The following is a 24,367-nucleotide window of genomic DNA, read 5'->3' as shown; positions in this document are numbered from 1 at the left end:
TGTGATTTCCACTGAGCCCCAGACAATGGTTTTCTTGGTAAAAGGTCTTTTTCTCAAAGCAGTCACTGAGCAGAGTTTCATCTGGTCTGCCGTGTTTAACAGAACACTGCATCACTGCTCCTGTCCTCACAAACCATCACCCGTCTCTGCTCTGTGGTCTGAAGATATGGCTACTGGGAAATGTGGGCACCATGGCCTGATTTATAATGGCACATTTGGGATCACCCTTTTCTGTTGCAGTACAAACAACAAAAACTAAAACAAGAATAAGAAAACAATAAAACATGTTGTTTTTTTGTAAGTATGGCCAACATTCATCATTGATGTATAAACATAGATGTATAAGCATGTAAAGTAAATCCTTCTTGGGTGTTGGGTGACAAAAAGTAGGTTGTTAATATAGCTAAAACAGTGTCTGGTGTTCTTTGAACCTCAATGATGTATTTACTTCACTCACTTCACAGAGATTAATGTATATGTATTTTACAGTGCTGCATGGCTTGGATGTTCAGAGCAGTTAGCTTCATGTTAAGACATGTTGGTGGATCTACACTAAGTACCACCGTCATTTAAATTCCTAAATATTACCCTCTCTGGCATGTACTGTGCCAGACGGAAATACACCCAAGAGTCACATGCACTGTTAGATGTTCACTGAGTTTCATAACCTTTCATACTGTTGAGATCAAAAGAATGGGTCACCTTATTTGGTCCGCATTTTAGACTAAAACAGAAATATGGGGAAAAGGGATCTAGAACTCTGCCTATACTGTGCTATAAAGAGCTACATTGATTAAAGGCTAGATGCAAGGCGATGAATGAAAAAAGCACCAGTGTCCAACAAATGATTCTTGGGGATCAATGACATCTGATCTTTCCAAATTGTATACTGGAAATATTGTTTGCGCCTTAGTCTTTGAGACACACACGAAGACACTCATAGGGTAGAGTGCTCGTTTAAGACATTGTATGTATGGTGTTTGGTGTTCAGGAAATAGGTTGATGCGCAGGGGCAGATGGATAGCCGTCACAAAGGAGATGTGAAAGTTCGAGGGCTGCCACAGCCACAGATGGTGCTGAAAGACTGTCGCTTATTACACATAAATCAATGGTCACCTGTGGACTTGAACGCCTCTTTCACAGCACCCCTGCTCCCACCACCTCAGACACCTGCAGAATCAGCAATGAGCTGCACTCACTATCTCACACTACTGCCAACCTGCCTGACATGCTGTCCCTGCCCTTTATACTTTAGCACTGATGTGTCTAATATCAGAGAAGACATTTAGAACATGCAGGGCCTATTATATTTACTGTATGTTAATTGTAAAGACACAGGGAGTTTTACATATACCTTCTGTCATCTACATTTTCATAATATTGAATTTCTTACCTGTTTAAAAAATCCTATTTTTATCTGATTCTGTATAGTTGTTTCTGCTTAAATGGCTATTTACCAGGTTTACTAACTAAGGAGGCTGTGTGGTCCAGTGGTTAAAGAAAAGGGCTTATAACCAGGAGGTCCCTGGTTATAAGCAAATAATAACTATCCAGTAAAAAACAAATGCTTCTGAAAAAACTCCTCAATGTTGATTGATTTTTTTTTTTTGGTGTTGATTGAAGTCGGATGGTGTGCAGCAGTGTGCACTGTAGCCTTTGTAACAGTGACAAGAGAGATACCATTAAAAGAGATGGGGACAATGTCACTCTCCTTGTTAAAACGGTCAAGGAAATGCAAGACTACTTGAAAGCAATTATATCCTAGCATAGTTTTAGATATCACATATATTTTTGGTAAAATAAAAATGCATGATTTCCATTACATAAGAGTAGATGTTAAAACTTCATGCTGATTTGAACTCGGCTCTCGCCAAGATAAGCACCAGCTAAGACGTAGCTTTACAGTAAACTAATGTGATCCATATGTGTCTCCATCCATTTGCGCTTCCTTCCATATGATGATGTAGATATCCTTCTGTCTGGTGTTGATGGCTGAAGTGTAATGCTGCCTCCAGGGATCAGCTTATTGCCTTCCTAGCGCATCAGCACACACAACGGCTGCAATGCTGGCTCCGGGGATCAACCACAGTGCGGTCTCCCCAGCGCATCAGCATGACAACTGTCTGGATTGAGCTAAGTAGGGTACATCTCTGGGGTCTTCAAGTGGGCACCTTCCATCTTCTGTGTTTCATCGATTAGCCCACGACACCTCAAGAGGGCACGACGGTGATTCTGGCGTCCCAGCATCACCCCCCTCCGTCCCCCACTCAACTCAGCCCAGCTTACTTACCTGTACATCAGCTTTCCTTTCTATTGTGCTTGAGATCCCCAGTCAGAAACTTTCCGTCTCAACCACAGCCAGTTGCTGCTCCTCTCTGCTGCTTCAGATAAGTTCTTCACTGTGCGATGCAACTCTTGGCCACTGAATCCGACGTCTCTGAGAAACCGGGTTGTAGAGTGTGCCACAAATCCTCGACAACCCACCTCCACTGGGTAAACCCGGACTCTCCATCCTTGCATGTTTATGTGAGACTTTAAGGTCACTGAAACTCTCTAGGTAGTTCAGCAAGTACTTTCTGCAAGACAAAAAAGGGTGTATAGGCGGTTGCTTTGGACTGGAGGTAAAAATCCTCTTCAGCCACCACCCATCTCCGAACACTAAGAGGGTCATAATTTATGAATGACAGTCTTTGAAAGAAGCTCCTTGAGGTTGCCACGACAACAAAGCTATCTTATTATTCATTCCAATGAGATCTGACAAAATCATACAGAGCCATTTGATTTTTGTTGTAACAGAGGCACACACAACATTAGCTTATATAACAGAAAAGAGACAGCTGGAGCTTATGAAATGTGCAACTTGATTAAGATATTACTGAACGCCAGGATTGTAAAGAACTGTAAAGGAACAATAAATGTAAGATAAGGAGGTATGCATATGCCTCTATAATGGAACACCTGGTAAAGAAGTTACACCTTCCTGGTTATTTATAAAATAATTATTACAAAGAACCATACTGTATAGGAAACCTCATTTAGCAAATATGTATAGCCATGCATTATTATTTACAACAGACATTACTGTTGATAAGGTCAAAGTGATATCCAGAAGTGCCTTCTGAATTTAACACATGCATACATATATACTATTACTCATGTGCTTTTTTTGAAGGGGTGTTACAAGAGTACTGAACTATAGTTGAGTAGTTGAAACAGTTTATATTCTGTATGTGTCTAATGCTATTTATGCAGACATCTCAAGTCTCACTCATTTTATGAACGGTGTCAATTTTAGTACCCTCATTCCTGTATTGTTGAGGTATCCCCAAATCTCACTCTTTTTTCAAATCTCACTCATTTGTATGACCCTGGCATCTCTGATTCATGTCTGTATACATGTGCTACATATAAAAGTGCTTTTCAGTACAGCACCATCTGCTGGATTCATATTTATTAATTTAAAAAAATACACTTAAAAATAAAAAAAAACCGCTTAAAAATATGCTTAGCAGTCCAGGGACATTACAGATTCATGCACTAAATGTACATCTGTACGATTGGTGTACATTGATCCGGGTGCGAGATTATAGCACTGAGTTGATTGTTGCATGCTCTGAGATCGCCTTAATCCATGAGCTGCTGTATTTTCCATCATTCAGTGTCTTTTTGAAGGTAACATTGTATGAGTTTGCAAATCCACCCCTGTCACACCTACTACTGCTAATATCTTATAGACCATTTCAGATGGAAGCTTCATATTTCTGGAGTTATGGAAACACCTTGTGGAAAATCTAACTATTGACATTGACATGTGACCCAATATGACCAAAAGTCAATTGTGGAAAAATTACCAAAACCTTGTATCTCAGAAACAATCTGAGGTAGTGACGTGTAGATGACCATAACATGGACCTGTGACTTTTGTAGTTTCAGTTCAATAAAGATAACAGGACGCTTTGAGCTACTGTCTTCATGTTTTGTACACAGCTTTATTCTTTGAACAACTTCATTAAATGTGTTGCAATAAGTGGCATCCAAATAGTTTCACTGTACATGGATTTAATGTTCCATGCAATAACGTTACACTGCACAGCACAGTGCAATAATGTTGAGCTGTGCTGTGCATAGATCACTTGTTCCATGTAACTTGTCTAAGGGCCCAGTTTGATTAGCCCATCGTTAATGATGTCTGAGTTTAATCATAAAAACACATTTTCTGTCAGCAGTAACTGAAGGTAAAGAGTTTGATTACAATCATGCAGGGCTTTTTAAAGCAAAATAGCTGAGAAACCCTGCAGTGAAATGTAATTTTATAAAAGCTGGCCCCATCATTGCCGCATCCATTTAAATGATACAAAGGGTAGTGAAGAACCCTTTGACGTGTTCTATAAAAAAATATACATATATTCCACCTTTGCATTAAGTACTGGCAATTAATCCGGAATCTCTTCATCTTGCAAGTCTGCAGATTTTGTGTGTGTCTGCTACAAATGGAACATATGAACCATTGCCATTTTAATTCTTTGATATGGATAACAGCCAGGAATTAGTCTGATCTCAACTATTCTACTTACAGAGATAAGAAAGATATACTTTAAATCAAACAGCAAGCTTTGTTACAGCGATCAGTCATGAAGGTACCTCTCACAGAACTGCGTGCTTACAGTACTTTAACAAAATTAATTTGGCCTTTTTAAATTATTCAATAACCAATTAGAGGTTGAGTTTTTTGTGAAGGGCAATTGAAAATCACTGTTCAGTTGGATTAGGTTAACAGTACATGTCATTTAAGTGAACAGTAAAACGAAAATATTTTTCCGGTGGTTATTGGTCCGGTGGTTAAAGAAAAGGGCTTGTAACCAGAGGTCCCCAGTTCAAATCCCAGCTCACTCACTGACTCACTGTGTGACCCTGAGCAAGTCACTTCACCTCCTTGTGCTCTGTCTTTCGGGTGAGACGTTGGAAGTGACTCTGCAGCTGATGCATAGTTCACACACCCTAGTCTCTGCAAGTTGCCTTGGATAAATAATAACAATACTATGCAATACATTTCACTCTAGAGGAATTACTATTCCCTTACCAAAAAAAAAAAAAAAAAAGAGCTATTTCAGGTTTTATTAGTTTGATACACCAGGGTAAGCTTATACCACATTTCCATCTCCACCATGAAACCAGCGTGTAAAACTCAATCTCATCTTGTTCCAATATCAAACTGGGGCTGCCGGCTATTCTATCTGCAGTCTACAATCTGCAACTGGATATAAAACAAAAGTCAACTATCACCTTTTTGTATTCCTTCTTTCAATAATTAATTGAGCAGTCTCCTTAATTAAAATTGATTCACCAACCTTCAGTATTTCCCTGACTTTATAATATACTCACATCTCTCGTGTTCTGTCTTCATATTTTTTTCTGCAGTGCGACATTTGAAACTTGCCTCTCGCGTCCTTTATATTGGATGCTCATTAGGTAACTTCGACCATGAGTGAGAGTTGCAGAGATAGAGTTCTGCCATCCCACAATCCTAACTGCGGCTTACAGAGTCCACGTTGAAATTGCTGCTGATGGAAATTAATGGGTCTGATTTCAAATCAGTGCCAGTGGTACACACATTAATGGGTAGATTCAGCTAGACTAAAATCTGCAATTGCTCTCCAAACAGAGTTAGGGTTTCCTCTTTGTCCCCATGCATACTGAAGATAGTCTTGCCCTAGAGATAAATTGATGGGATATGGCCATTGCTGCTTGGCATGCATTGCTACTGACCTGCTATGGCACAGCAAAAAGAAACACAAGAATAGGCTGCTTGAGAGAGAGGGAGGCTGTATCATTAATAAAGATCTAATTCTGTACTGCTCAGCACAACTTTTCTCCTCATTAAATCTCCTGATGCTTCGCCCTCGGGTGACACTAAATGAAACAGCACCTGCAAGGGCTCTTTTTTCCCTTATTAGTTCCTGAATGGACTGAGACTTATGTATAAAGTTCATCTTTTGTATACTTTGTGTTCCTGGAATTAAAAATGGCTTTTTTTTATCTGCTTTCAGCTACGAGGAATGCGTGGGGCCCGGTGCAACGCAGATATACATTCCCACAGATGACCCTCCCCCTTACTCTCTGAACGACCCCTGTCAAGGGAGCGAGCCACCACATACCTGCTTGGAAATGGAGGAGGCCTCGTGGGTAACAGGAAGTGCCTCCGGGTATCCAATCAGACTGCAGGAAATCAGGCAGCAGCCAATCTCCTCCATCTCACTCCCCCTAGAGGAGGCACCTCCGTACGAGGTGGTCGTCTCCAACCAGAACCTGCCCCTTCCTATGATCCCACTGGACCTGCTCAAGCACACAGCCCACAAGTACCATCAGCAGCAACCCATTATCCACAGGATCCTGTAAATACTCTGCCCTAAGACACTCCTACAGCAAAGTTTGTTTTGTTTGGGTTTTGTGTCTAGTTTACAGAAAGTCCGGAGAAAAGGTGCAGTTATTTACCCCTGGAATCATCTATATCAGGAAGCTTTAGCCTTGTGTATCCCTGTATCAAGTCTATTTTCTGATTCTGCACGATACTCTGCTACACTGCTCTCTCATGAATTGGTGCAGTCAACAATCAGGACTGTTTGACGAGGAAGGTAGATGCTGAGGGCTTTTCAGATTGCTGACATTTTATTATTGTTGAGTGGTTCCGTATACAGTTTTCTGAATGGTTACGAGATTGAAGTGACTCAGCATAATTTTTGATTTTCTCTGATCTGCTTTTGCCGCAGGCTGTCCCGATCCAGAACCTTTGTTGTATTCAGTGGCCTGGCAATCTCTGACACTTTTAATTTCACAGAGCTTCCAGAAGAGGGTAGCGTGGAATAGTTTTTTGACACAAAAGCCACTGTTTCAGAATGGTGAGAAACACAGTGAAGGAAGTCTGGACTGATTCCAGCTAAATACAAGAACACTTTTCAAATGGGTAAACTGCTCCCATATCGGCTATGCTTACTGCTCTATATATAGTGTATGAAATTGTCTTGGAAATGATCCCCAAATCTGCAGTAGCAAAACAATTCAACAAGACCAAATGAATATTCGATGTATAAGGCCAGACGTGCTGAGTTTTGATACCAGTATTGAGACTACCATATAAACATTATAGTCTGTTGCGTATTGTATAATATCTCTAAAAGTCTGAACTCATTACATGACAAGGTTTTTTTGGGGGTAGGATTGTATTTCTCTCAGTGCCTAGTTTTTGAAGGATTTGGTATTGCAAAGCTTCACAAAGTTGACAAGCATAAGCACTCTTGGTAGACTGTTAGGCTACTTTCCTGTTCGATAGATTCATTTAAATAATAGAGAAAGTGTGTAAAAATCAATATAGAAGGTACAACAGTTAGGAAAATGTGATGCCCATATGCAAAAACAACTGCAAGAGTTTTGCAGTGTAATTGTAGGGCAGGTTTTTTTTCTGAAGGTCAATACATCTCCTCTTTATTTTCTGAAATTCTAATACATCTTAAACTGCAGTTGAAGGAGTGGAGGTAAACCACATTCTAACTGCATCTCACAATTCTTAGCTGCACTGCCTCTGCAGTGTAGCTAACAACCAGTGGAAAGATACTAAAGAACAGTAACGTATATTACCCTCAGTGAGGGTCCCTTAGCAGTTACACCCGGGACTAGCATTATTCTAGACATTCGTAACAAGAAAGTTCTGGTGTACGAATCTTGTGGATGTTGAGTGTTATTAAAGGTATTGTGATTATGACCTCCTCAACTCCCCATCACCCCTGTTACAACTCATTCAACAGCTCCCCCATAGAGGCTATATAAACCATGAATAGATATTTATTAGTCAGGACAGAAATTAAACTTATCAAATCTACGTGGTGTAAACATTTCGTTTAGCTATGTGTTTGAAATGGTCTGCTACCAACAGCACACCTGCCTAGTCCTCTATTTACCAACATAACCGAATCTGGAGTATTTGTCTTTTCTGCACGTCTGATGTACAGTGCTGTATCAAAACCATCGTCCTCCTTACTCAGAATTCAGACTAGTGTTATTATTCACCACATGGACTAACTGGATTTGAATCTGACAACCTAGTTTGTGTGTTTAGTATAGAGGGAGTTATACTGTATCATTTGAGTGCAGTGACACCCAGTGGCATCAGCTGCATCACCTCCCACTGAAAAGTAACTGCAGTGTAGTGTATAGTGAATGTGTATTAAACTGAGACTAATACCTGTACAGCGCTGTAGCTGCAGGTTAGCTTTCACTGTAACTACAATGATTCTTAAATGTAAGAGGTGTTGGGACAAATGTAATGTTTGAATATTCTTTCTAAAGTTAGATCAATTCTACCCCCTTTTTTTTGTAATTTCCATGAAACTCACATTTAGACATCATAAATTGTAGCAATGGTATACCTGACAAATGGTTTCCAGTTCCCTGACTGAGAGTACGTAGCTGGAGTTTACTGGGCTTGACCTGTTAGCACATGCATGCATCAGTTAATGTGTGTTACACACAGACCAAGCATTGCTAACGTTCTCTTAACTAGACCATTAAAGGAGATCACACCTTATCACCTGGGGGTGGAATAATAATTCTAAGAACTTAGTTCAAGATTTCAACATGTTGGTCCAAGATTTTTTTGTTTCTTGTAGTATTACTACAATCAAATGTTGTACTGGTATATTTGAGCCACTGTCAGGTTAAATTAACATGGTCATGTCAAGCAACTTTTCAAAAGTTCAAATATTGAAATAGTTGTCCCAGCACACAATTGTAACTGCTGTTTAACATCACTTGTTATAGTGGTCTGCAATTGAAACAAAGGTAAATTGCAGTCCAGTTATTGGTAGATTATACCAATTTCACTGCCGTTTATTTTCTTGTGGGTTTACATTGTAACATATCCCAGCACACACCAAGGACAAGAGGAAGGCATGTACACCCCATGTATTGTGTGTCTCTATTTCTATGGTCAATTATTGTTATTAGTAATAATGACTCGTGTTTCCTATTACTGGAATCGTACGTGTATTTTCATGGTTTGTATTAGAGCTTTTCTTCCTTTCTTATACTCTGGAAAATAAATATTTAAGACTTGGTGGGTTTGTTTCAATATTTTCTTTAGTCGAGGAATATCAGGGTATTACAAATTACAATACATTTATATACAGTATCACTCTTCATGCCAAGGCATCGGAGTGCCCTGTACAATTAAAGTTAAAAAGATCACGGCTGACCTGGTTTTTATAATCAGTTCGAACTGTGAAAAAGCACACTCAAACATAATACATCTTCAGTCTAGACTTGTTTTCGGGCTTTCCTCATATCAATTTGGATTTAATATCATAGGCGGGAAGCATTGCACTTGCCCCAGTCAATTTTAACTAGCTTTTTGGAGTCACCAAAAAATCAGCGATTTGTGATCTCAAGGAATGTCTGGGAAGATAGGGAATCAGAAAGTCTGGAAGGCCCGAGACCATGCAGGACCTTGTAGGTAGTTAGTGGGGTGCAGACACAGCAGACTAATTCACCAGCTTTTCATACGGTTTGAATCTGGCTCAGCTCATAAGTTACCTGTTTCAGTTCGCAATTTTGTCATTAATTGCACAACTTTTTATGCAGTTGTGAGATGTTTTCAAGGCGATCACTCAGCGGCTAGCATGCCTCCAAATTGTTCGAGACTGTAAATCAGACTGAACAGATGGTTGCTGCTGGGACAGCTCCCCTAATTGCCCCCTTTGCCCAGTGTTTGACTTCTATTAGAGAGTGGCAGAAGGAGTCTAATTGCATCCAGCACCACAGCCTGCAGTCAATTAGGCGTGCAGTGATCATTAGACTACAAGTGTATTGGTTTACTAAATATAAATTCTCTTCCTTGAATTATATTCATTGCATGCCACAATTCCCCACAGATTTGTGCTCTTCAGGTGCTTGTGGCACAGAATATAAAACATGACCAGTCAACCGCCGACGCTGTGTAATTAGTGCTTTTGACTGGAAGAGTATCTGTAACATTAATTTCTTAATTACTTAGATCCCTATTGCTGGTCCCTACAGAAATACATTCCATAACTATTACAATAGATCTGATGCTTTTTCCTTGTTTTTATTTGCTTTGTCAGTTTAATTGCCTATCTTTTCCCTTTTTAATCTCCTCCCCTTGGTGTCTCCTGAATTGTCTTGAGGACATAGTTCTCTGCTTGTTCCTGTGGCTGTGTTATTTCAAAAATATCATTTAAAAAAAACAGAACAATCACATGTCTCATGCAATCTTCATACAACAGCAAAATAGGTGAAAGAATGAATTATTTAGTAAATGAGAAACTGTTTTAACTTGTATCCTATTGCTTTGAATGCCTTGTTGCTGAAACAGTTGTAAAGTCATCTCATTACATAGCACAGTGATTGCTTAATCATTTGATTACTCTAGCAAACCAAATAATTGCCATAGTTTAGTTAAACATCATTGCCCATCAGGTCCACCCAACAATACTGCACTTGCACTCTGATGGCGAGGGCTACTTTCAAGACTATAATGCACCTGTCCACTGTGCCAGAATTGTGCACAAATGGTTTGAGGAGAGTGATAGAGACTTCACATATATTTCCTGGCCACCACAATCCTCAGATCTCAATACAATTGAGCATGTTTGAGACTGAAGCATATATCATCCCTATCATATGCCAACCTCCCCGCACCAATCACCTGAAATGTTAATGACTAAATGGATTTACATCCCTCAAGACACCATCCAGAACCTTGTGAAGTCTCTGCCACTTGTATCAAGGCCTTGATGGAGGCCCAGCATGTACAGGTTCTAATAAAGGCCTGTCAGTGTAGATTTCCCATTTGTAATATTCTTTCATAGCCTACAATGTAAAACAAGCACTGTGAAAACTTACGCGCATTCAAGGTAATTTTTTTTATGCAGATGTAAAGCTTGTAGTCATTTAAACACCTGTGCATTGAAGTAAAACAAAGACCGTGTGAAATGCCAATAGTTTCTCTGATCAATCTTTCCAAAGAACAAGGAAATGTCCCCCAGATTTTGTGTTTCTATCTTGTTTTATGTCATTCTCAGGAGTCGTTGAAAAAAATGAACGCTTTACTTAGACCGGTCACATCTATCACTCTAACAGGGCAGGCAAAAAACAGAGCAGTTGCAATATATCAGAAAGATACCCGTCTCAGAGTGGGAGATAGAGATTCATTAGCTGCCATGTGAGACAGCTTGTATTGAATGAGAGTGGGTGATAAGAACTGCACGTGCACAGTTTAAACAAAGAGAAAAAGGAAGAGAGGAAAATAATGTTTTCTTCAGGTTTATCATTTATGGATATCAGCAGTTGTCTAATTAAACTGGCTGAAGTTTCTGTTAAAATTTGGGGGGCATATTCACTTTTTTATTGAGTAAAGCTACAAATAAAGGATACTGGTATTCAAGCTGCTACCGTATTCAAGTATAAGTTTATTAAAGGTCTATTCAATTAACCTAGTGAAGGATCTAAATACTGATGTTTGAATCTTTTGTGAAAACATCTTACACGTCTCTTTATATTATTTACAAGCCAATTTTCAATTGCTTTGCTCATGAGCTAATTTTGCACTACTCCATTTGCTAGGAAATACTATTTTCAAAAGCCATTTTAAACTTGGAGCAACCACTTGATCCACAGGCCCTTTTGCTCCTTTGCGTCTCGTTGTACTTTTGCGCCTATTGCGAATGGATTATTTTCAATCTGAAAAGAGGAGCAGACTGGTACTTTTAGCTCCACTATTTTGCACCTATTTTATGATGATGTAAAATGAAGAGCAAGCTATAAAATAGGATTATCAATGTAACTCTGTTTGGACTGTCCACAGTGGCTTTCTATTCAATTGATAAATCACAAACTGCACTGCTATTAGCTACTACCGAATGTTAGAGGGAAGCTAGGATGTTTTGTTAAAACATGGAAACCTCTCAAAGATTATTTTTTAAAAATCGTCTGTACTTAGCTTAAACCTTTCATTTATACTGGTATTTCTTAAAATGATAATTAATAAAAGAAAGACTGCATTTTGCTTTAAACCCCATGTCTGGTCCCATAGGAATGAATACATGAATATTTGAGTGTGTGCTCCAGAGCAAAACCAGGCAGGGATATATTGAAAACAGTCAATGTTTGCACAAGTGCAAGTGAGGAGCATGCATACAAAAAATGGAGCACAGAATGATCTTTGAAAGTCTGTCTTTTTGTCTCCATCATAAAATGCTTTAGTTGGTCCTATTTATGTACACCACCACTTATAGATGAACTGAATTGACCCCAGTGAGTGCCAAAACATTTACCTGATTTTAGGTGCAGTGTTCTGGCAAAAATTATAACACATTACTTGGCAAGATCCTTTAAAATATTGCTTAGTCACATTCATGTGAGGTACAGCTTTTATGGCACCTGCCGGCACATTTAAACTTCAATCCTTGTTCCATTCCCTCCTTCTTATACAATTGCATTGAAGCATTCACATAATGTCTGCTGAAACCTTAAAGTTATGACCTTTTCTTTGTAGCACATGTGACATGCATACTGCATTAAAGCTTCAATCTTTTCCAGTATACTACAGGAAACTATAGTGTTTTGGATAGTACTGTGTTCATCCCCCATGCACAATGCCATGACCACTGAGAAAACTGAAACACCAAATTAACAGTTTGGAAACCGTGGCAGAACAGCCATTAGTTACAAAGTTTCACTTTCATAGTTACTGAAATGAGTTTTGTTGACTTTCAGTTTCAACCAGTTTGGTGCAGTGTAGCTGGGTTCATTTTTGACTGACGCTGCATACGACCTACCGAATTTCCTCTTGAGTGTCAGATGCACCTTCTAAACCAATCAGAGCTTCAACACACACATGGGCTGCCAGTGTTCATGTTGGTGATAAATATGTAAAATGCACCAACTTCCTTATTGACATTTGTAAAACAGAACAAAAACAAGACAATTAACCCCGAACCCGACATTTACAAACATGAAGGATGGTAAAGGTACAGTAACAAGCAAAGATGAAGTCTGTGTGGACTATTTGAACTACTATGAAAGTGCCTGGCCCGGAGGTAAACTTCTAGTCTGCAAGGAGAGAAATGTGACAGAAAAGGCAAAGCAGTTCCTCAAATCCGAGTCCAGCCCAGGAGAGAGGTTCACCATTTTTGGTTTTTATAAAATTACTGAAGAGTGCATCAAAGCTAGTAAAGGGGGATGTCGGGATGTGCTCAACGGGCTGATAAAAGCCACTGAAGTCCTAGAAATGATTTGTGTCAATCTGTTTCTGTTCCCTTGGAGAAAAGAGATCAGATCGCTTAAGGTAGTAGCATTGCACTGTCAGATATTATTGTACATATTGTAAACATCAGCCATATATGTATCTCATAAATACACTACTGCTAGCCATGACTTTGTCTGCTAAACACACTTTAGTGTTTAATTCATAACAGTTGTTGAATTTAATATTAACTCAAGTTTAGTTTTTAACTCTTTTTATTAAAATTGATACTTGGAGTAACAGGTTATGATGTTCAAATCTTAACCTATTTATAAATTAATTCAAATGTTTAAATTAGACGAATATGATATGGATAAATATACATTCATTTTAATATACAGTATATGTAATTATAAAGCTATAAACATACATGTGAGTTTGTTTATATGAATACAGTTATATATAATTGATAAAGGTTTCCATATGTTGATGAAGCTGTTTAGCTTTGCCTGTCCTCCAACAGTAAGGGTTGTGAAAGCAGGCACTAAGTATACCGCAGCCATCAGGAAACAGTTCAGGTAATCTGACACTTATTAAGCACTGCTGCAGCGCTAAATTGTGTGCTTGCTCTACAGGTGTTGTGCTCCCAGAACTAAAATAGTGAATATGGAAAATGCATTACAATAATTTTGCACTGTACAGAAATAGTTTACACCAATACTTTATACATATTTTGAAAGGGTAAACAGTTCTGTTGATGACAAAATGTAATTTGCAATACAGAAACTGACATTCTGTCATCAGGCCCTGGTGGCTTCACTGTGAACTCAGTCTATGGGCTCTTCGTTTCCTCATTCTGTTCTCTGCAGCTGTTCAAACAGATCTGCAGTTTTAAACTGGTTGGTGCAGTATGTGACTGCAATGCATTGCATTCCACACTCATGTAAAGTAAAAGGTCCCATGCTGCAGAAGGGTTGAAAATTACACTCCATTCGCTTAAACACTTAAATGAGAGGGGTGTAACACACATTTTCCAATCATTTAAGAACCTCTCTGTGGATGAAAAGTAGCAATGTAATACTTTTGCTCATGTAGGACTGAGGAAGGGCAGGGTTTTGGTAAGATGGCACTATTATGAGCCAGGAGAGGCAAAATCTAGAGTTTGGAGGTGTAGGACAGTGGCAGTCCTCATTTCAGTAGCTTATGCTTTCCTTTGACCTTGTAAATCACATTATAAGATCAATTAGAAACAACAGAACTTAGCAACCTAACTGTTCCTCTTCTTTTTATTCAGACCTTTACCGGGCCCTTTGTGTACTTCATTCAGCCTGTGCTGCCGCAAGACGTCATCACCACAATCCTAGAGTGGATAGGGTACAAGCCAGAAACGGAGACCGAATACAGATTGAGCAAGGACAATGACAATACAAGGACCAAGCAAATCGGGTTCGAGCTGTTCCTGGCCAGGCAAGAATGGGAGTGCATGCTGGAAGCCATGGCTCACATGACAGACTCTGAATGCATGGAAGTCCTTCAGAAAAGATCTCTAGAGCTTGATGGGTATACTGAGCGCTCTGAAAGTTTAAAAGACGGGTCACAGCGGGGGAAGTTGACCCTGCTTATGGAAGAACAAGCACCAGTGGAATCCATTTTACCTCCTGAAACTACATTAACACAAGGTGATCAGGTGTCTTTTGAAACTGTGAATGCTGTTGAGAATTCAGATAAAGTGACACAGAAAGCAGAGTTAACCTCTCCTCTGATTGCTTTAGACCAAGCCAAAGCTGATAGACCTACAGAGGTGAAAAGCGTGGTTTCCACTTCTATTAGTGAGGACAACTCCATCACAGATATCTATGCTGCCTACCCTGACCTTGCTATTGGCCAGAAACCCATCTTCAGAGAAGCTCAGAAGTTGAAGATCTCTGCACATGAGGGCAACAGCTCAGAGAATCCCAGAAAGCCTGACTTGGCCACGGAAGCTTTCCCAGCAGAGTTCAATAGAATTGATGACCAGAGTGGCCCCCCTCCCCTTACCATGTTCTCTGATTCTCAATTTCAATATACTAATGAGAAGGAAGCAGGAGCAGAGACAGCTGCCAGCCCTACATACTTCAAAGACCCAAAAGGATCAGGTTTGTTCCACACTTCTTATAAAGAGGTTCATTGCAAAGAGGTTTCTGAAAAGCAGCCAAACGTGGATGAGTTAGCTTCAATGCTTACCAACATGAGGATTAAGGAGTGTAATGAGGAAGACCTGAAACACCCCATTGAAGAGACCTCCCAGCATGAGATGTGGTCCCGTGGCAGCATGGAAAACGCTGCCTTCAGCGAATCTGTCTTCATTAATGTAAAGCATCCTGGTTCACCCAAGGACCAGACATGCCAGATTGTTTGTAACCCCGCCCCAGTTTTGATATGCCAAGTGCCTGACTGCAGAAGCTGTGTGGAGTCAGACTCTAATGGGAGGTTCTCGAATGCTGATGGTCCTTCTCCGGTTTGCACTGCTGAGGCTCTGGGACACATTACAGAGCCACCTCAGTCATTCTATATCCCACCCAAAAGCCTTGAAAACCAACACTCCATTGCAGACTCAGATGACTGCAGTTCCAGTAACTTCTTTCAGTCTGAATGTAGCTACAGTGAGAACTGTCATCCACCACCTATTACCAGAGAGCCACAGCAACCAGACCATGACGATGGCTATGTTTTCTTGTAAAGAAATGAAAATTGTACACAACAGAAATAAGCACCTTTTAGTAAGCAAGATCTTTCTGAGCATATATCATGACAAAATATGTTTTCAATTTTTATCAAAGTCTAATAACTGTGAATGTTAACTGTCTAATTTTCCGAAAAAGCAATTCTTAACATTTGGAAGAATACAATATTGGAATGTATTCCAAAACATACCAAATGTGAACCTAGAGGCTTGTTTAAATATATAAATATTAACATAAACAAGAAAACATTGTAATTTACAAAGAAGCAAAATAACATGTTATTTTTAACAAAACCTTTTCTAAAAAAAAAAAAAAAAAAAAAAAATTAGCTTTTAAAATGATAATTTTACATTTACTGATCATCTGTATATTCTGATTTGAAAACTGAATTGAAATAGTAGAGAATTTGATCCTGTTTTTATTACGTGACGTTTTAGTGTATCGGTTCATATAAGAGTTTACATGTGTGGTTTTATTTATCTTTGGCAATAATGCAGACAAAGGGCTGTAGGGTAACTCAAAGAAGAGAATGTGATAAGCTTCGGGCAGATGCTTTGTATGAAGGTAAGCGCCTTGGCGTAATTAAACTGGGTGAAATCTTTTCAATAAATATCTTAAAAACAGAATGTCTGGTCCCTACTCCCATTATTTTAATATCAATTAATTTAATTTGTTAACACCTGCTGTTTTCACTTTCCATTTATAACATTTTAGGGTTTAAACATTTTTACAAGTCCATCATCATCAAATGTGACATTATTCATGAAACACAAAAGGGCAGCAGTGTGGAGTAGTGGTTAGGGCTCTGGACTCTTGACCGGAGGGTTGTGGGTTCAATCCCCAGTGGGGGACACTGCTGTTGTACCCTTGAGCAAGGTACTTTACCTAGATTGCTCCAGTAAAAACCCAACTGTAAAAATGAGTAATTGTATGTAAAATAATGTGATATCTGTATAATGTGAAATAATGTATAATGTGATATCTTGTAACAATTGTAAGTCGCCCTGGATAAGGGCGTCTGCTAAGAAATAACTAATAATAATAATAATAATAGATGAGAAGCATTTGAATTTAACCTTTTGGATGGTATCCTAGCAATAAAAAATAAGTATAGGGTTTTTGACCAATTACTTTATTAACTTTTTACCAAGTTTTAAAAAACAGCAATGAGTTAAGTAAAAAGCAAAATGAATGTAAATACTGTAAAACATCAATGAAACGCCTCTGACGTTTATTTACAATATTTGCCAGCAAACCCGGCACATATTGGAGACGGGCGTTTATATTAGATCTCTAGCTTCACATGCTTCATGCGGTCACTGAGAAGCCGCTAACACACAACCTTGTAGCAACATCGTAACTCAATTTAAACATTCCAGCAACTTTGTTAAAAGGTTGTGTGTCAGGGGGAGCTAAGTAACAGGTTTGTTTTATAACAAAATAAGGATACGGTATGAAAAACGTTGGAAAATGAACAAGCAGAAGTACGAATTTGTATTTAAAAACAGATTTAGATCTACCATTGTTAATAATAATAATCATAATAATAATAATAATAACAGTTCAATCCACTAAAAGACAGCCCTGTAGATATTAGAACACATGTGTAGGCTAATAATAATAATAATAAATACAAACTTTGAGACCCGGCGATTATTTGATGTTTTACAGTAAATGTGTTCAGGTATATAAAGCTGTAAACACAATAAAGATAAAAGCAAGTAAGGTTTACAAAATCCATAGAAAAACAGTTGAGTTGGAGACATACTTGCAAGATGCTCACATTTTGGGGTTGTTTGGAACTTTCTCCAGTTTTCATTTTTGTGAAAATGACAGCAGTTGTCTCAACAGCACCCATATGAGGTTACCATGCAAACGTTAATAAAGACAGACTGGGACCTACATAACGCCACATCCAGATAATCTCTCTCAGTAACCTCAGTTTCTTAGCCATGATTAATCACAATTGGATAAGCACATCTCTCAATATCAAACATGTGATGTATTTCAACTTCTGGGACTAACCTAGTGTATTATAGTTCAATGTATTATGAAACATACACTGGTGGCAAACATCACAGCCTTACACTATTGTTTTGACATCTCTCTGCTTTTGACCTTTGAAAAGATAACAGCCGCTCAAAATACACTACTGTAATAACATTAATTACAAGTTAATCTGGTTTGTTGTCCAGTTTCTTACAAACCTGTGTATTTGCCATATGGCACAGGCAGTTGAATTAGATACAAGGCAGCTTTACTGATGCAATAGTAAGTACAGTAGTATTCATTAGTAAGAATTAGCTCTTATATGGAGAGAAATAAATAATTTATGGAGAAAAAAAACAGTAATTAAATATGTCTTAAATTAAACATAATAATGCATACACTTGATACAAAAAAGTCTGAATTTTTAAAACCAGTTTAAAAATTGTAAATACATATCTTGGTATTTTATACCTTATTTTGAATGTAAGAGTTACTTAACTGAATGCTTTAGGGTAGACTACTTCTACAGTCCTGTATCATATGGGACCTATAAAATATGTGATTTGACCCATCTTATGTTTGGAATTTATTCACTCTACAGTATCAATCTGGTCCACACAACACTGAGGATACATAGTCTACGTCTACTGCCACAGTGCACAGACAGTGTCTTTATTCTTCACAAATTACAATAAATAAGTCTAAACCAACACCAAAAAGTCTATCTGTGTACAATAGTACAGTAAACATTAGTTAGTCAAGAAAGTACCAGGTCAGCATAATAATTTGTTTAAAGTAATCGCAGCTAACAAAATAATGTAATAAATCTTACTTGTTTTGCACTTCCATTGGCTAAACAGGTCTCAACTGTGCAGTTTTGAAAGAAACACATGTACTTTCATTTGAAAACATAGTATCTGGTACTACTTTAGGTTAAAGGAAGCTCTCAGATTCTAAGGCTTATTCTTGGGGTTATCTGTTTGCATTTCCACTTCCCCAGTCATGTCACTTCAGCCGTATCTTCTGGATCACAGCATATTATTGGCTGAAATCATGTCCTTCAACACAGGAAGCAGCTGGTTGGTTAGGTAGTGCAGTACCAGATATAATTTTTTTAAATTAAAATACATGTTTGCTAAACCCTGTGTTTCTTTCAAAACATTTGAGACCTACATTATTAAAAATGTTTTCAACTTACTATGTAAGACAGATCTCCCTGAGACCAAGACATATGTCATCTTCCTAGCTTCAGTTACTGAAAGAGAATGTTCTCTTTTGATAAATGATTACCTAGCAAAGCAAGCAAGCTATTTCCTAATACACAACACAGTGGTCCTTTTAAAAGAAATGGCATGTCTACCCAATACACGTTAGTACCGCGTTCCTGCTCTAACAGCGCTTTGGAATAAGGGCAAGGTATCTGTACCAGGTTCTATCAGTGCACTGGCGCGGTCTGACTCTGGTAACATTCTACAGTTGTGTTTCCAAGGCCCATCCTTAACACAGCTCTGTTCTCTTGAGTAAAACATACTCAACTAAACGTCAATTGTCAGGCAGTCCCCATCCCTGGAATATTTACGCAAATTATATATTCTATAAGCAGTTTATAAACAATCACTATTTTAAAATTTGCCCTTAATATACTCATGTTTTGCCCAGTTTGCTAAGCTGCCAGCCCAGTAAGTTCTTTGTGCTTTAGGTCCTGTTTAGACTGAGAATGCCTCAGTCTGTCCTGAAAGAACCTGTGGAGGTGGGAAGGTTCTCATTAGAAACCATGTGCTCATTCACAATGTTTTCCAGAGCATGATTTTGGGCAGTTGATGCAGTGCTGTGGGACCCAGCCTACTGCAGGTTATGTCCTTTGAACTGCCCGTTGCTGGCTGTCAGTATCCGATATCTGTTCTCCTCATACTGTTTCAGCATTGTCTGGAGGTCATGATCTGCTGGAATGACCTACAAAACAAATATTATTAAAGAGGCCCATAATATGGTCCCCAGTGGCACATCATTTAGAATCACTGAGCTGCAGCGACTCCTACTGGACAGGAGGAGACTTCACAGGCTGGGACTTGTCTCCAGGGTGTGGTATAAGTGAGGTGCAGTGGTGTCCAAGGGTAAGGCAAAAGTTGGATAATTCAAACTGAAAAATGGGTAAAACGTTTTTTTTTTTACAAATTATTTTAAAAAGGTGCCCCATTATAATTAAAATATGTATTATAAAACCCTTAAGGGGAGGTATCTGAAATGTAAATGACAGGCCATCCAGTACTGTTCACAGAACAAACACAACATGCCGTAAACAATATCACTTGATGACTTACGAGAACAGGAGCCGGGACTTTATACAGCGTCTGTTTGATTAGCCAGTCTTCATACCTCTGATGGACGGCCTCCAAATATTCCTTTTAGAAAGAAAAGAAGAGCAATGATAAGGGTACCGAGCAGGTTCGTGCTTTAGGTTTGTTTTTGTTTTGTTTTTTTTGTCCTATTTACCAAAGGAATAACTTTCTCCTCTTCTCTGCACCTCATCTTCAGTCTCTCATAACACTTCTGAGGAGATGTCTGGAGATACACTGTTCAACAGAAGAAGAAAATATGAAACAAAATGTAGTCACAATATAGAAACGAAATATAGTCACTTACTGAGTATTCCCACTACAACATTTGACCGTCTTTCAACAGCTGGTATATATTGAAAAGCAGGTATTGCATCAGTATAACAAATTCCACATGCCGTAGTAGAAGTTCTGTGAACTTTTACAGTAACTCTGTAGGTACATACTCTGAGTTGCATTCAGATCTATGTGAAGGTTATGCCATGAGCTATCAGTGTAGTTGTACAGTAACTGAAAAGATGTGCATAACAAGCTGTTTATGTGAGAGCACTCACCAATGAGATCCAAAGGAATGTCAATGTTCTTCACAATCCACTCAAACCACTCAGTCAAAACAGCAAAGTCTACCTCAGGCATTTTCCCACTGCAACAGAAGAATATTTCAGTATTCATGCTAGTTTAATGGCACTACTGTTTCATTTCTATTGTGAAAGCAAGTAAATACATGATTCTTGGTTACAGCACACCCCCTAGTGGACACATGATTTTTTTGGGTTAATAAAAGCTGTAAATATATTTTGATGAAAGAGATACAATCAGATACAATAAAGCTGGCTTTAAAAAAAAAAAAAAAAAACTAAAATCTATAAAAAAAAAAATTTAAAAGCATGGCAGTCGCATAAACAAAACACTGCGTCATACCTTTTGAAGAGATTTTCTACAAATATGTACTTGGCACTGTAGATAGACCTCTCCATCATTCGAATGGGAGACATCTGAAGAATAGGAAAGGATTACATGGACAGAAAGAGCTTTTAAAAGCTCTGCGATGAAGAAAATGATTCTGAGGATAGACCTGGCATTATTGAAGAACAGAGGTCATCATATGGAGGTTCAGAAACAAGTGATTCATTATGATAAAATACAAACCTAAGCATGCACTCCATTTAAAAATAAATCTCAACTGTCTATTTTAACCAAGTTACAAAGCAGTGTGTATTTCAGTAGTTAGTGCTTGTACGGGTAACAAGTTAAACACATCTTCTTGATGGTTGAAAGTGCATAGACCTACTATGGGTGAGATGTGCTGGTCAAGCATGGTCAGCTGCACGTAGGTCTGCAGGGTTAGTCCCCAGCGTGGAGCATCCTGGTACATTAATCCCTGGTACAGCAAGATAGGTAGTAATGTTATTACTGACAGCAGGTCAGACAGAAGCAGGTGAGAAACAAAATGATCAATTCCCAGCAGTTCTGGTTCCATTACATTCTCATTGATTGAAGGTTTCCATTTGACTCACAACACAGCTACCAAACAAGAGTCAGAGACATTTTAATTACATGTGAAATGACTGTGTCTTTCGCCTCCTATACAAGGAGTAGTCATTTACACAAGTAGCGTACCGCTGTACTACACAGTACTGTGTATCATGAACCAGATAAAGTGCTTGATTATATTACACAGTACTGTGTATCATGAACCAGATAGTGGTTTTTAAATTACATGTATTAATCACATTAACATGACAATCACGTGAAAAGCCATTTCTAAGTGCAAATTGTAGTTGTAAATGTGCTTACGAGTGGATTGTGTCCTCTGACATTCCTCCATTTAGAAATTGGTTCTGTCAACACCTAAAGGAAAACACATTTTTTTTACTGTATTACTTATCTGCTGTGTATTTGTGGGTGCCTTTTTAACACTGGTCACGGGCTCAGATACATTGGGGCAATTTGCAAAGTTGAAAAACAGCTGTTAGTTTTACAAAACTAAAACCAAACTACTAAGTAAAAATAGAATTGTGGGTCTCTGTAAGAACTCTGAATTTCTTTGTTAACATGGAATTTTCTCATTTCATGAAATAAGAGTCATTAAAAAGATGGAGTAAATAAATGGTTTTGACAATGTGCCCTATTATTCTCAGTGAAACTATAGGGGTAAAATGACCTGTTAACATTCATTCCTATAGTGAGGACTGTGCCTCACACATACTTCTACTTTTCCTACAGCCAGACTGTGTTCTGTGTACTGTTCCCAGGAAACGTTTGAATCTAGACAGCAAAACAAAAGAAAAAAAATAACATTACCTCAATATCGCAGGTTTTGCTAAAGTATTCCAAGCAGGTGGTCTTTCCACTGGCAATGTTCCCTTCTATGCACACCTGCAAAGAATCACATTATTTTCATTTGCTTGTCTTCCATGCAATGCCTGAAAAATAATTAGACCCTATCACAGTCATTACTTTTCATTTACTTTGAATCTCTAGTCAGCTATATGAAATGCAGTATCTTCACTTTAACAGTAACTAGATGGCAATCTTTCACATTTCCACACTTTGGACATTTCTGAATTCAGTACTATACTCTGGGACAGGTCGTGTATTGCAGTTTCCACATCGAAACACATCTCTAACACCAGCTTATTAACGGTTTCCTTTTCAGTTGTAACACAATGTACACACATTCCCCTTTTCAAAATAGTGTTTCGCACAATCATGCATGTACATTGATATATTTTATCCAAGATTCTAAATTGACTTACAACTGCCTTTCTCTCATCTCCGTTCCGCATCAGTTTACCTGTTGTGGAAGACAACATTGTTAATTATCTATTAATCTATAGTGTAACTGAACTTTCTAAAGTCTGCAGCTGATTGCCCAGGTGTGGTTTCTGTAAGTAATCAAGTGGGTAAACTCTACAGTGGGTTGATAGTACTGTGGGTGCTCGGTTGGCAGGTGATTCTGAATCCAAGACTGCACAACTGTGTGATATTTCACAAAGAACCGTCTCAAAAGCAATGACTCCATGTGTTGTGTTTTATGCACTTGAATCACTTTGAATACCCATGACTTGCTATTACCATGTACTGTAGGTTACTACATGGCTCTGACGGCAGACAAGCCAGCATTATTGATACTGATGTACTGTTACCCAACCTGTCTGCACCGACAGCATTCAGTTTTTAATAGATAATGACTGGAGGAATAAAGACAATAGCGGTTAGTGGTATGCACTTTATTAAATGATACTACACAATATATAATGACACCGGATGTGCTTTAAAATAAAGCCGATGTAATATATATTAATTGTATTTGTTGCACTTACTTACTTGTAAGTGTTCCAGTGCTGTACAATCGTCTCGTCTGTTTCACTTGCTGGGAATGATGCGTGTGTTTTGGTTGAGTAAGTCTGACACTGCGGTGCGCAATCAGTCGTTCTGATGAACGACTGACAAGATGCGCCGGGTTTAACCTAATTAACATTTTAGAAAAGGACATGGTCCCAGACTTGTTATACTGTTTTAAAGAGCTTTCATTAAACTATGTCATCTCTGCATCGCCCCATTGCTGACGTCGATTTAGTTTACTTCCTCTTGTCATAGAAACGTTTCCTCTCGCAAGCGAACAGTGGGCTGTATCGAGCGGTGACGTAATATTCTCTTAAAAAGACACACACCCGTTTAAAGAGCTCCAATATCTGGACAAATAAAATGTGAAATAAGGTACCTATAACCCTTCCAGCAATTAAAATCAAAGATCACCACAAATTGTATTAATCCTGAGGCACATAGTGTAGATGCTTTACAATATCGTCATGAAATGATGCTGTAGTACTGCACTTATAGCCCAAGACGGATAAGACTGTTTTAAACTAAAAATACAATGTTCTTTAAATACTGGGATAGCAGCGCTAAAGCTTCAGACATTTAATCCCAACAGTTTATTCACACTGAACAGGTAGCTATTTACAAAAACACACACACGCTTAGCATCTGACCAATCACACATCAGTTATTTACATATTAGAGGCCCAAGGTGCGCGCGCGCGTGTGTGTGTAGTCTGATA

The 24,367-nt window shown here is 38.5% G+C and overlaps 3 protein-coding genes across 7 annotated transcripts in view; 2 read left to right on the top strand and 1 right to left on the bottom strand.

Moving 5' to 3' along the window:
* The window catches only part of LOC117425340 (protein BEAN1), a 41,259-nt gene extending 32,152 nt beyond the window's left edge, over nt 1–9,107 (top strand). For both annotated transcript variants that reach the window (XM_034042198.3, XM_058993762.1), the window contains exon 6: nt 6,048–9,107. In XM_034042198.3, coding sequence (XP_033898089.1) covers nt 6,048–6,396 — 349 coding nt within the window. In that variant the 3' untranslated portion in view covers nt 6,397–9,107. The remainder of the gene's footprint in view (nt 1–6,047) is intronic.
* A 119-nt stretch (nt 9,108–9,226) lies between these two features.
* Nucleotides 9,227–16,601, top strand: LOC117425479 (uncharacterized). Of its 3 annotated transcripts, none has more exons than XM_058993761.1 (2): nt 9,227–13,037; nt 14,547–16,601. In XM_058993761.1, the coding sequence occupies exons 1-2, from the start codon at nt 13,029–13,031 to the stop codon at nt 15,969–15,971; spliced, it is 1,434 nt and encodes a 477-aa protein (XP_058849744.1). In that variant the 5' UTR covers nt 9,227–13,028; the 3' UTR covers nt 15,972–16,601. The 3 variants fall into 3 exon arrangements, with proteins under 3 accessions (XP_058849744.1, XP_033898331.1, XP_033898330.1); XM_034042440.3 differs by having other exon boundaries at nt 9,227–13,106; XM_034042439.3 differs by having other exon boundaries at nt 9,227–13,354.
* Nucleotides 16,602–17,091: 490 nt separating this feature from the next.
* Nucleotides 17,092–23,940, bottom strand: LOC117425387 (thymidine kinase 2, mitochondrial). Of its 2 annotated transcripts, none has more exons than XM_034042279.3 (10): nt 23,631–23,940; nt 23,060–23,097; nt 22,605–22,679; nt 22,098–22,151; nt 21,592–21,681; nt 21,222–21,295; nt 20,855–20,943; nt 20,458–20,537; nt 20,286–20,366; nt 17,092–19,917 (listed from the first exon to the last, which is right to left on the bottom strand). In XM_034042279.3, exons 1-10 carry the CDS (start codon nt 23,797–23,799, stop codon nt 19,807–19,809), a joined length of 861 nt encoding a protein of 286 aa, XP_033898170.1. In that variant the 5' UTR covers nt 23,800–23,940; the 3' UTR covers nt 17,092–19,806. The 2 variants fall into 2 exon arrangements, with proteins under 2 accessions (XP_033898170.1, XP_033898172.1); XM_034042281.3 differs by having other exon boundaries at nt 23,627–23,759.
* Nucleotides 23,941–24,367: the final 427 nt, after the last annotated feature.

Source organism: Acipenser ruthenus, chromosome 20 (genome assembly GCF_902713425.1).
Source record: "Acipenser ruthenus chromosome 20, fAciRut3.2 maternal haplotype, whole genome shotgun sequence".
NCBI lineage: Eukaryota > Metazoa > Chordata > Actinopteri > Acipenseriformes > Acipenseridae > Acipenser > Acipenser ruthenus.
The sequence above is the reverse complement of the archived record's forward strand: the minus strand, read 5'-3'. Positions and strand labels throughout refer to the sequence as shown.